This window comes from Pinus tabuliformis, chromosome 5_1, assembly GCF_031772625.1.
Source record: "Pinus tabuliformis cultivar Carrire ecotype Pingquan chromosome 5_1, CPIR1, whole genome shotgun sequence".
NCBI lineage: Eukaryota > Viridiplantae > Streptophyta > Pinopsida > Pinales > Pinaceae > Pinus > Pinus tabuliformis.
In genome coordinates this window covers 873,672,756-873,686,531 of record NC_142305.1, presented here as the reverse complement: position 1 = coordinate 873,686,531, position 13,776 = coordinate 873,672,756, and the positions used below count along the sequence as shown (strand labels likewise).

The 13,776-nt window shown below is 40.2% G+C and overlaps 1 protein-coding gene across 1 annotated transcript; it reads right to left on the bottom strand.

Annotated features, from left to right (window-relative positions):
- Positions 1-4,157: 4,157 nt before the first annotated feature.
- On the bottom strand, positions 4,158-8,971 carry LOC149167605 (uncharacterized). Its single transcript, XM_089430537.1, has 4 exons — positions 7,569-8,971; positions 5,594-6,935; positions 4,961-5,425; positions 4,158-4,574 (listed from the first exon to the last, which is right to left on the bottom strand). Exons 1-4 carry the CDS (start codon positions 8,969-8,971, stop codon positions 4,158-4,160), a joined length of 3,627 nt encoding a protein of 1,208 aa, XP_089286663.1.
- Between the last annotated feature and the right edge of the window lie 4,805 nt (positions 8,972-13,776).

The window sequence follows — 13,776 nt, the reverse complement described above, 5'->3', positions numbered from 1 at the left end:
TTCTTGAGAGTAAACATCCCTTTGGTTGGAGAACCTCACCAGAGTTTGTCTTCATCCTGAGCATTGTATTTTTTTCATTTTTGAAGCTCATGAGCTAAAAATAGGCCAGGGAGAGAAAGATGGATGTGATTCCCAATCTTCAACTGTTTTCCATTCCTTCCATAGCCTAGGGGATTGAATCAGTTTCTAAAATTCTTCTACAGTAAGACCCTGATGCTTTGAAGTAAATGTTATTAAATCTCTAGGATTAACAATCCCTCAATTGTGGCATCTATTGCCAAGAATCTTTTGAGAATAATGTAGTCACTAGTGTGACCATTCCAGGTCTCTCAAAAAACATGACTTTGAATTAAGGTCTAGTTGGCCTGTGGCAAATTCATATGGAAGATCTTAGAGGATGCTTGGTTGCTTGCAACTTTTTCAATTGAGAAGAGTGGCCATATTTCATATCCCATATTTGTTTCTAGAGTTCATCTCTAACCCAAAGTCAATCCCAACATAATTTCTCTCCCAATGCTTTGTTTAGGATCCCCAAGTCTCTCAATCCTAAAGCCCCACTCAATTTAGGATACAAAGCTTCTCTCAGGATTTACATCAAAATTTCTGAAATATGGGCAACACCTACCATTAATAACTTACCTTTTGCAGTGACCACTATCTTTATATCCCTCCAGACATGAATTCAAGATAGTTTTTGAACCCAAATTTTGACAAAAACAGATCAATAGATAAGTATAACTATGCACCCAATCACAGGAGAAGAAACTATTTAAGAAACTAAAGCAACTACCACTGATACTGGAGTTTAAAAATTCTTTGACATCAATTATCAGACCATCATATGACTGGAGGTGTGTCCTTTGTGTTGCCTAAGGTCTATTGTTAGACATACATTACTGGTTCTTGGTCCAATCATGTTGGTATTCAAGACCATAACCTTGATTTTCCTGCGATCCAAATAGGAGCATGCTTAGAGAATGTGCAACCCCAACAAGAAATCACAGAGTTTCATTCATTGTGGACACTTGTAATATTATGGCAAGACATATAAGATCAACAAATCAAAAAATCCACACACAAACAATAATTTGTTTGGGAGGCAAATCAACTCTGAATTTTGTTAGCAAAGAAATTCTACACCTACAACACATGAACAGTTTCAAGCAACCAAATAACAACATGCAAAGGTAGGGGAAGAAAATCAGCCATATGAAAAGTATGGTGAAGATCACGCTTTCCTTGCTGATAATTTAAATCCTGAAAACACTTTTGAGGTCACAGAAATACAGTTCATTAAACTAATCCTATTTTCACAGACACTGAAAGTAAGGGAGCTGTAGACTTTCATGGTAATACACTTGGCACCTCAGCATTTCATTGTGAGTTTGAGTAGGAGTAATGTAACCCCCATGTTGCACTTTGATGTAGACCATGACTTTGTCCTTTCTTTCTTTTGCTTAAATATTTGGTTTTTCCTTTCTTTCCAAAGCATTGACATGACAAAACTACGGGAAATAATCCACTCTCTATTTTGAACTGGACTATTGAATAGGCTGGATCTATGAGGGAGTACAAGAATAAAAAACTGTTGAAGTTACAGTACAAGGATCCAAAAGGCAGTCAACTATGCATCCAAATATGTTCAATGGAAGGACATACATTCAATATATGCTCCATAGAATATTCATAATTCCAACATAAAGTACAAAGTCAGGGGCCCTAAAATCCATTTTTCCTGATTTGATCCCATGTGAGGATCTTACGTCATCCAACTAGCCAAAGGAATTGAGGACCATGGGAAAACACCATTCATCTAGATTTTCTTCCAAATGGGATCCTAGTGGATGTATTGATGACCAACTATAAGAGAGTAGGATTTCTTGAGAGCTAAGTCACATGACACGAGACACGGAGGACATGTAAATACGAGTATTCAATACGAAACGTAGCGACCCGGAAACAGGACACCGGGAACACGTTTATATATATATTATATATATATATATATATATATATATATATATATATATATATATACCGAAATATAGTTTTTTATCCATATTAAATTGCAGGTTGCAGCTTATCTAATCAAATTAAGAATTTTTCAATTTTAATTCAATATTCAGTTTGTTACAAATTGTTGGGGTGTCTTTGATGTGATTAATGACAAATTGTTAAAAGTTAGGAAAAGGCTCTGTTTTGTGTCTTGCTGTCTGATCCCTTTAAATGCTAATAGTTTTCAGCCCTCCACACAGGTAAGTCCGAGCTGTTTAGGCTTATCTCCACAGGTCCGATCCTAAGTATAGGGCTACAATTCGAACTGTGGTATAGTTCTGAAATCCGAGGCTGCAAAGGTATGTCACTGTCTGAGTTCTTCAAGTTCTAGTTCAACACAAGCATGTTCCGAGATTTTTAGACAAGTAACCCAAACAGAAAAAGTATTTGCCCAAACAGTTATACGAAAAACTGTAGCCACAGGGGACAGTACCCATGGTAACAAAGGAAATATACATATTACACAGTGAACTCCACAACACTGACTTCATTTCACACAACGTCAATAAGCATAGCTGCAGCCTGCATATATATATAAAAGGTGGTTTTTCATATTCTGTGGAAAGCTGAAAGTTTCAGCTATCAACTTTTTTGCCACATGTCTAATATGCTTTGGAGGCTTCAATAGAGAAGGGGGCCATTACTAAAGCTGCAGTGCAAAGCAGGGGCAAAGGAAGCTTTTAGCAATGAATGCTGGCAGTGGCAACTTGGCATTTCTAACAGTACCCTCATGCAGACATCTAAATGATATTTTTATCATTGATTTTCTCCTCTTGCAGCCTGATGAAAGGGTTCCACTAATGGATGATGGTTCCATCATTGGAAAACTTATTATCCCTTACCCTTGATTGCTGGTCTTGTCTTGATTTTAAGACATTATATCTCTATAAAATCAAGGGCACATTTAACCTGGGGTCACAGATTTTAGAGAAATTTGATGTTCATAATTTCATGCCATGATGCCACCAATGTGCTTGAGAGTGTCTATGAATGTTCCACACAGAGCTCCAAATGGTCTAAGAAATAGCGTATTCAGTCCTAGTAGTCAAAGAAGAGCATGATAAGGTAAGAGGGTACAAGTTTTGAACAATTCAAGATCCTTCAACTCTTCCGTCTTCAAATCCTGAACTTACTATTCGTATTATTAAGTTTGAAGCATAATCCTGAAGTAAATTGAAGGGCATTCATTAGCTATTCTCATACTGGATTATTTGAAGGACCAAGGGATATATTTTCAGCCTTAGTTATGAACCTAATTTGAGGCATGGATCCATTTCAGATCTTTGAATCATCCTGGGACCAGGACAAAGCCATTACAACTGTGAGAAAATTCTGAAGCAAGTCATGAAAATCAATATTAGAGTTATTCACTTGGCTTGATATTATTCTGGAAATTTGCTTCAATAGAAAAGTTTAGATTTCTTAATAGCTTACATTTATATGCCTGCGGTCCTATTGATGTCACTTAGGTGAGACAGTGGTTGAAAGTTTGAAACATTGAGGCTCAGAATTATGGTATGGATTAGCCCTTAATTACGACAGACTTCTGAAGCAGTCCTTATTGTAAATTAAAATGAGTCAGAGACATTGTGAATCTGTGGACTCCTTGTCACAGCAAGGCTTGAATCCTTGATTGAAGGAATACACACTATTTGATCTACAAATCCTGATCCATAACTGCCATCTGAATTTCTGAAGCGTGCATCACCAGGTAATAACAACGATCTTGGGGTTTGTTTAATGCTGGTTTTGTCATCATTTTCTGGAGGATTCGGGGGTCTTCACAAATGTGAGGTTTCTCTAGTAATGGACATCATTAACCCCTGCAGAAACTCAGCCTTGACAACAGACAGGATAAGGATTACGGCACTGGTGGAGTGTTCCATTAGCGCAGATGTAAAGAGAAGTTTTTTTTTTTTTTTTTTGACGATAACGGTTATGTTTTTTATTTATGGAGGCAAACTGGCTGCCCCAGGCTCTTACAATGCAGCTCTGATAGAGGAAGGAATTTCAATGTTGGCTGCTTTGGCATGCTTTCAGCAAGGACAGATGACATAGCACCGAGCGAGAACGTTACAATAAAGGATAATAAGCTCAGTTCATTACAATTTAAGAAAAAACCAGATTCTGATCAGTTCAGGGTCGGATATTTGTTCATTCGCCTGGTAGAGTGACCCGCTGAAGGTATACCGCAGAGAAGAGTGTCGGGCAGCCGAGACCAGTGATCCTTGGTCATTCCCTGGGCAATCAAACAATACGGCCCGCTGTTGATGATGAATCCACAAATACTTTGGAGGGAATGCTTGTGGGTTGAAGAACTTGCATCCAAAATGGCAGCCCTCAGATATACAGTTCGAAATGCCGCCTTTCGGAGGTGAGACTTTTGAGACAGGTAAGAACGGAAATCTGAGGTGAGAACAGAGCATATTCTTATATGGATCTGATGGGCATCTTGAGGATCGTTTGTAGATACTTTGAACCGGAGGCTCGGACAGAAGACAGAGTCCATTGACAGAGGACTGGTTGAATTTGGTAAAGACCAGAAGTCATAAGATTAATCAAATAATAATACCCTGAGGAGGGGTCCCGGAGACCAGAGGAGAAAGGATGAGAGGATTAACCCTTGGCTCAGCTAGGAACAGAAATCCGATCAACAGAAACATTAGGGAATGAAACAGGAGGATTCCACTGAGTTGACCACCAGAGATCTTTGATTACAGAGGGAGCCGAGATTGGCTTCCATGTCGGCTTGAGAGTTGAGCTTTCGTAATATGTGATAGAACGAAATTTTCCTGAACTTAGGCAATAAGAGCTGGATTTTTTTGATAACAGTGGCTAAGTGAACCTGGTAGGGAGTCTTATGAGAGATCATTGCTTGGATTATGATTCTGGAATCTCCAAATACACAGAGAGAAAGGATGTTTCGCTTGATCGCCAGATTCAGCCCCTGCCAAAGAGCGAGAGCCTCCGCTCTGTTGTTGGTTTCTATGCCCAGACCCCAATGGAATCGTATTTCCGTTGAACCTCCAGGACTCAGAAGAACCCCACCACTGCCAGCAAGCCCAGGGTTTCCTTTAGAAGCCCCATCGAAGAATAAACAGTGATCGTTTAGGACTGATCTCCACTTGATGAATTCCAGTTCCTCCAGCCTAATCTCCCAGTTGGCATGGGCCAGAGCAGGAGGAATGGACCTTTCCTTCAGATTCGGGATCAGGTCTTGAATCCATTGCTCCTCTTCAGTGGCCAATATCATTTCATTTCTTGAAGTAGTATTGGCTTCCAAAGCCTCGCCTAGAAGAGCTTTGATTTTGGAAATAACCCTTGCTGAATTGCAGCTTTCTCCTCTAAAAATTCTATTATTTCTCTCTAACTACAGCTTCCAGCAGATAAACTTAGGGATCCACATCCAACTTGTCTTGAAAAGGTGTTTTTTTTTCAGGGAAAAGGGAGATAGGCTGGCCCAGTTTCGGAGAAGAGAAGAAATGCTGTTTGGGAAATCAAAATTTGCAGGTAACCTCAGGACTCCCCTCCAGACTACCTGTGCAAAAGGACAAAGCAACAACAGATGATTGACATTTTCTTCAGCAGACAAGCAAAGGGGGCATCTGGAAGGCCCTTCCATCCCTCTTCTTCTCAGATTATCTCTGGTGAGGATGCTATTGTGCGCAACAGTCCAACAGAAAAAGTCAATTTTGGGGAGAGAGGGAAAATCCCATATAAACTTCCATTGAGTTGGGTCAGGAGTAGCATAAGGGATAGCCATCATACTTTTATAACCTTCAGCAATAGTGTAAGAACCTGAACGGGAGCCCCAGCCTCTTTTGTCTTTAGAGGTGGCCTTTGAAGGAGATTTGCCTTGGAGCAGATCTAGCAGTAGTGAAGCTTCCCCCTGCAACATAAGGGGAACCTCCCCCAGATTCCAGCAGTCCCAAAGTCTGTCTGGATCATTCTTCCAAATAGAGATATCCCACAAGGTATGCAAGTTGGAGGACTGCAACCAAGCTTTGATATTATCTAGACCGTCCACTTGATTCAAAGGTTGATCACCGAGGATCGAATCTTCCCAAATTTTGATCTTTCTCCCATTCCCAGGGATCCAGTAAAGATGATGGCTGAAATGCTCCCTAGCAGAGTTGCAAAGATTGAAGATTCGAGAACCTTTTAAGGATCTTGGAGGCTTGTCCAGGCATCTCAAACGATGCCCTTGGAAGTATTTCTTCCAAATGACTCTTTTGCTCCAACTGGATTTTCCGGAGACTAAATTCCACAAGATTTTGGATCCCAAAGCAAGATTTTGAACATCCAAGTTCCGAAGATGGAGGCCGCCTTCCAGAAGAGGTTTCTTAAGAGTCTCCCAGTTCACTAAATGGAGCCTTCTGTCATTGTTGTTTCCACCTTCCCACAGGAATCTTCTCAACAGACTGTCCATTTTGTTGAGAAAGGTTTTAGGGGCCAGGAGAGCAGAGTATTGATATAGAGGCATACTTATAAGAACCAAATTCATAAGAATGATTTTCCCTGCATTATTCAGCCAAGAAGCACCCCAAGATTGGATTCTGTTCTTTAACTTATCTAGCATCGGCATCCAGTGAGCAACTTTAGGCTTGGATTTGAAAATTGGGATCTCGAGATATTTAAAGGACTCCCAGCTTCGATTTCCATCCATTTCTAATAGCCTTGCAATATCAGACAGCTCCTTGTTCGAGCAGTTCCAGCCATAGATTGAGCATTTCCTGTAGTTGATTTTGCTGCCTGAGAGTACCTTGTAAATGTCCAGCTCCTTCTTGAAGGATCTGGCAGAGATTCTGCTGGCACCTCCAAGCAACAAAGTGTCGTCGGCGAACTGTGCATGGTTAATGTCCTTCACCTTGTGAGTCATTCTGAGACCAGGCAGGATTTGAATCTTCTGATTATGATCAAGCTGGAAACTGAGGACCGAGGCTTGAATAGCATAAAGGAGTGGGGACAAGGGACATCCCTGTCTAAGGCCCCTGGAGGCTTGGAAAAAATCAGTTGAGCGACCATTGACCAAAGGCGCAATCCATGGCGAGGCAATACAGGCATTCACCCAGTTTATGAAGATTGATGAAAAACCAAGATTCTTCATCACATTGAACAAAAAATCGTGTCTCACCCTATCGAATGCATTAGCCAGATCGAGCTTAATAACCATACCTTTCTCATTTCTTTGGCAGCTGGAGTGGATCGCTTCTTGCACCCGCACAATGTTGTCCAAAATCTTTCTTCCTTTTATGAATCCGCCTTGATTTTCAGGGATGATGGCTGGCAAAATATTCTTTAGTCTGTTGGCGATTATTTTGGAGACCAGCTTGTAGCTTGAATTGCACAAGGATATGGGCCTAAATCTGCTGAAGTCGAAAGCGCCTTTCTCTTTAGGGATCAAGGCTAAAAAGGCTGAATTGATGCCACTACCCAGCTTAGTACAATTTTGGGACTTTCTGACCATTCTCAATAAGTATTTTTTGATTGTCGACCAGCAAGTCAAAAGAAACCTAACAGTGAACCCATCAGGACCTGGGGCTTTATCAGGCTCCATTAAATTCAGAACGTCCTTGATCTCATCCAAGCTGATCGGGGCGATCAACATAGCATTGTCCGATTCCTTAACGCTCTTGGGAATTAAATCCATTGGGTAGGCCTGAGGATCAATAGGGATTTCTTCAGGAGCCGAATAAAGGTCTTTGAAGTAGGAATAAGCAGCTTTCTTAATGCCATCGAAGTCCTTAATCACCGTGTTTTGATAATGAATCTCAGAAACTAATTTGAAATGCTTTCTAGCTTCGGCTTGTTTGTGAAAGAAACCAGTGTTTTTATCTCCGGCCTTTAACCATAAATTCCTAGACTTCTGTCTCCAGAATTCTTCCTCCTCCCTGCTAGATCTATGTACCTCTTTTTGCAGCTCGACTTCTTTTTGGAGATGATTTTGTGTGACAGGGCTCTGCTCCATAGCTATTTGGTGAGCAGCAAGATTGTTGAGAGAATCTTTTTTTTTTGCTGTAGGAGTTTCCAACCGTTTTGCCCACTCCTTGAGACTTCTTTTTAATCCCCTGATTTTCTCTTCCCAAACAAAGAATGGAGAACCATGGACGGGCCTGTTCCAAGCTTCAGAAACCACCTCTTGAAATCCATCTTGCTGAATCCACAAAGGGTTGAATCGAAAAGGGATGGGGCCTAGGTTACCATCCAAAGAGAGCTCGAGAAGAATGGGCTTATGGTCAGAAGTGAGGTTTGGAAGGATTTTAGAAGAGGCCATAAGACAGCATGTCAGGAAAGAAGAGTGGACTAGGAATCTATCCAGACGGGCAGCAATATGGTTGGGTCCTAATCTTTTGTTGGACCAGGTGAATTTGCCTGAAGAAGGCTTAATATCCTCCAGGTCCCAGCCCAACATAATATCTTCAACCCATTCTCTGGCGGGATCCCGGACAATGGAGCCGCCCTTTTTCTCATCAAGTGCAAGGGTGACATTCAGATCCCCTGCAATGATAATATTTCCTGGATTTTGCTCTGAAAGAAAGGATTGTAGCGAGTTCCAACAAATTTTTTTCTCGCTTGGCAAAACAGGAGCATAGAGATTAAACATACTTACTTGTTGACCAGAATCTTTGTGGAGAAACTGCGTATACAGCCAGTGGGAGCTGCTTCTTTCTTGAATAAGATCATAAATGGCGCTGTTCCAAAAGGTGGCTATTCCCCCAGAAGCGCCTCTTGCACTAACCGCTCGACCTTGACCTTTTTTCCAAAAAACTTTGCTAGATTGGAGGAGAAGAAGTTCCTCCAGCTTCGTCTCCTGGATGAGGAGGATTTCAGGTGAATATGTTCTCACTATGTCTTTTAAGGCTTCCTCTTTCGACCTGCTACCTAATCCTCTACAATTCCAGGAGACGTATTTCATTATTTACTGCCTTGAGGGATTGAGGCTCCTGTTGGAGCCCTGTTGCTCTTGCGACCAGATCTGGTATTCATCATTCCTTTGAGGGTTTTTTGAGAGCCTTGGAGGACATCTAGATAGGTTTTTTCCTCTCTCTGCTTCTTCTTGGATTTCTGACCCCTAGTCATTTTGATAGGAGTGACTTGCGAGTTATTAGATTCGGAGTCTCTCTCTTCAGAATCTTCCTCTGATTCGGAGGCGAGACTGATGTGCTCTTCGTTGCCTTCTTTACCCCTATGACCATCATCAACTGGTGGAACCGATGATTCGGCTTCAGTTTCTTTCCCTTGCTTCGACTTATTTCCAGGTTCCTCTTGTGTTTCTATGACATCCACCTTTTCTCCGGTGGGGGTTCCATATTTGGAAGCAGCATTGGCCTTTGGATTAGGTTGTGGCTTCCCCTGGGATGTTGAAGCATTCTGCTCTGGGGCCTTTGGAACAGCCTTTCCCTTTTTAATTTCTTTCCATCCTTCTTCTTCAGCCGTGATCCCTGTTGCTGCTTTTGGACAATTTCGCTGAAAGTGTCCATGCTCATGACATTTTCGGCATTTAAAAGGCAGCTGCTCGTAATCTAGCTTCTGATAATGCTGCCAATCTCCAACTTTGAGTTTGACCTCTTCTGGTAGGCCGACTTCCAGGTCAACTTCCACGCAAATTCTGGCGCAGGTATATTGGCCCTTGTGATCGGCTTTGTCAATGAAACGACCCAATCCATTTCCAATCTTCTGCAGGGATTGATAGCTCCAGCAATGTATCGGGAGATTAGGAAGACGGACCCAGACCGGCGCTTCCTTAGGGACATCAACAGAAGGGTCAAAATCAGGGCTCCATTTATTAAGATACAGTCCTTGATTTCCCATAAAATACGGCCCGTTTTGGAACACCAGATCCCGATCTTCTTTGGTTGTGAATTCAAAGATGAAGTAGCCTCGTCCCACAACGTAGCAGATCACGTTATTTTTTAGCTGAGGTCTCCAGTTTCGCTGAATCCATTCGTCCGTATTTTTTGTGGACGGCCATCAGCCCATAAACTGCCCTACTAGGCCTCTGTCAGCCAGAGCAAGAGCGATTTTGATTGATTGTTCCTCTGGAAGTGCAATCTCAGGTATTTCTTCCAGTTTTTTTATGAACTTCGGCACTTCTAAAAACTGTCGTTTCTTCCCTTGCTGCTTTAACAGATTATAGAAAGCTTCATCAGAAGTTAATGGCGGGGTGGGAGCGGCCTCCCCACCCCCAGGCCCGCTCATTGAAGCTGCTGGTCTCGTCAGCGGCTACGATCCTAGGTTAAGCTCCGCAGGCAGAGCAGAACGCGCGCAGTCTCCATATACCATCAAGAGAATCTTGATGTCGTCCACTCAGATGTAAAGAGAAGTTACCCAAGTGATGTTTAAACTATTGTGCATACCTGTGGAGTACCTCAGGCCTGAAATCAGAGCGGAGGGTCTTTGGCCCAACAATGCCTGAACGCTGCACACTAGCACACTCTGCTCGCAGCTCCAGACTTCAAATAGATCCAGACCTCAGCTATAATGCTAACTTCAAAGACAAACACCCTGCTCGCAGCTCCAGATGACAATTGGACGAAAATAACCCAGAATAGACCAACGCGTAGGCTTTAAACTATGTTTTTTTCGCGGTACGTATTCAAACCGTCGAAATACGTTAGGGCAACGTATTCTACCTACAAAATACGCGTATTCGAAATGTAGGACACGAAGGAAAACGTCGAATATGTATTCAAGTTTTTATGACACGTTGTAAATCGTATTGGACACGTATTAGGGCCGTTTTCGTGTCCAATACGAAAAATACGGGACACGGGGCCCTAGGGGACGTGTCCTGTGACTTAGCTTCAGAGTAAACATCCCTTTGGTTTGAGAACCTCACCAGAGTTTGTCTTCATCCTGAGCATTGGATATTTTTCATTTTTGAAGCTCATGAGCTAAAAATAGGCCAGGGAGAGAAAGATGGATGTAATTGCCAATCTTCAACTGTTTTCCATTCCTTCCATAGCCTAGGGGATTGAATCAGTTTCTAAAATTCTTCTACAGTAAGACCCTGATGCTTTGAAGTAAACGTTATTAAATCTGTAGGATTAACAATCCCTCAATTATGGCATCTATTGCCAAGAATCTTTTGAGAATAATGTAGTCACTAGTGTGACCATTCCAGGTCTCTCAAAAAACATGACTCTGAATTAAGGTCTAGTTGGCCTGTGGCAAATTTCATATGGAAGATCTTAGAGGATGCTTGGTTGCTTGCAACTTTTTCAATTGAGAAGAGTGGCCATATTTCATATCCCATATTTGTTTCTAGAGTTCATCTCTAACCCATATTTGTTTCTAGAGTTTAAATCTGCTGAGGAAGAATACCAATGTAAATATTGTAGTTGTCTAACCCATAAATCATATTCGTGAATAAAAATGTCTCTACTCAAATATGACACTCAATATTTCGTCATTAGTATTCTAGGGTGATGTACAAACTCAATATTTTGTGAAATGTATATTTGGATCTCAAACTTGATTATAGAAGCTTGTATAATGAAATATGGAAGTAATATGATTTATGGAAATTACTGCATTCAAAGAAAACGCCATTGTCACAATAAAATATTCTCAAATCTTGTTTATAGATAAGATTAAAATCCTTTTGAAATGGTTTGGTATGCAAGTTCAATTTGGCTTATATCATAGGGTTTGCTATCATATTCTCCAAAAAGATTTGCAGACAAATTCATTTCAAGTTCGAGTCTTAAAACAAACAAGACAACTTGGAATACAATTTTATTACGACTTCCTTGGTGGATGTATATATAGAAACTTTTAACGAACCATCAATCAAGCATGTCCTAAAATGACGCGCCTCTTCAAATTGATGTCCAAAGCTCCTTTTCTCTTCAAATAACCTTGAACATAGGTTCCCACAACATCCAATACATGCTCTATACATTCAACTTGCGAAATTGAACTGTAGATCGATGTTTCAATATATATATATATATATATATATATATATATATATATATATATATATATATATATATATATATATATATATATATATATATATATATATATATATATATATATATATATATATATATATATATATATATATATATATATATATATATATATTCTCTCCAGGATGTGAATTTAGACTCAAATTCCTGTAGGATTGATACATATCACCAATATTTAACATAATACAATACATATATATTAAAACACCATTTATCCCTACGTAATTGAGAATTGATTGAGAGATAACATTGCAGGAATGAAAATCATTGAGTGCACAAATATAGTTGGTAGATCTATCACGCTTTGTGCTATCAATAAAACATTACAAATTTTGATCCATGACTTAAAACCAAAGAAATGCATTCAAAAGATAGAAAATCAGATTGCTGGTTCATTACAATGCACATAGGGAAAACTACTACGGTTTAAAAAATTTAAGATTTAATTAAATCAGAATGTCAAAGTATGCAATCCCTATTGCTATTGACGTGTAATAACTTTAAAATAAAGATACAAACTAGCACATTAAGAAATAAAATATCAAACACAGAAAGCAGTTATATAACATATGCTACCCAAAAAGCACAAAGGAGGGAAACAAGCTGGGTTAGGGGCCTTACCAACCAACCCCTGCCTCCTGTAAAATATTATCTCACAGAATGCTTAAATGAATAAACAATGGAGCATAAAGGTTGGCATAATTCTTTTATTAAAGAAAATATCAATCCTTGTACATTCCAGAGTAGGAACGTAGAGTCCAGTGTCCTAGACCAGGGAGAGAAAGATGGATGTGATTTCCAATCTTCAACTGTTTTCCATTCCTTCCATAGCCTAGGGGATTGAATCAGTTTCTAAAATTCTTCTACAGTAAGACCCTGATTCTTTGAAGTAAATGTTATTAAATCTCTAGGATTAACAATCCCTCAATTGTGGCATCTATTGCCAAGAATCTTTTGAGAATAATGTAGTCACTAGTGTGACCATTCCAGGTCTCTCAAAAAACATGACTTTGAATTAAGGTCTAGTTGGCCTGTGGCAAATTTCATATGGAAGGTCTTAGAGGATGCTTGGTTGCTTGCAACTTTTTCAATTGAGAAGAGTGGCCATATTTGATATTTGTTTCTAGAGTTCATCTCTAACCCGAAGTCAATCCCAACATAATTTCTCTCCCAATGCTTTGTTTAGGATCCCCAAGTCTCTCAATCCTAAAGCCCCACTCAATTTAGGATACAAAGCTTCTCTCAGGATTTATATCAAAATTTCTGAAATATGGGCAACACCTACCATTAATAACTTACCTTTTGCAGTGACCACTATCTTTATATCCCTCCAGACATGAATTCAAGATAGTTTTTGAACCCAAATTTTGACAAAATCAGATCAATAGATAAGTATAACTATGCACCCAATCACAGAAGAAGAAACTATTTAAGAAACTAAAGCAACTACAACTGATCTTGTGTGACACTGCCTGGTTGTGGAAGCTCTTCAGTGCGTTGTTTGCACACATGATGAATACCACTGTGATCCTCTGCGACAACCAGGGGGGGATTCGATTGTTGAGAAATCCTGTATTCGATGATTGCTCCAGTTGATAAACATCATATACTAACTTATATAGAATATGGTAAGTCGATGAGCGAGGAGGCTCCATTGCATTGAGACTGATGTACAGGTTGCAAACATTTTGTCAAAGCCCGGGCGAAAGGTCAAATCTGTGACTTTCCCGAACAACCTGGAGTC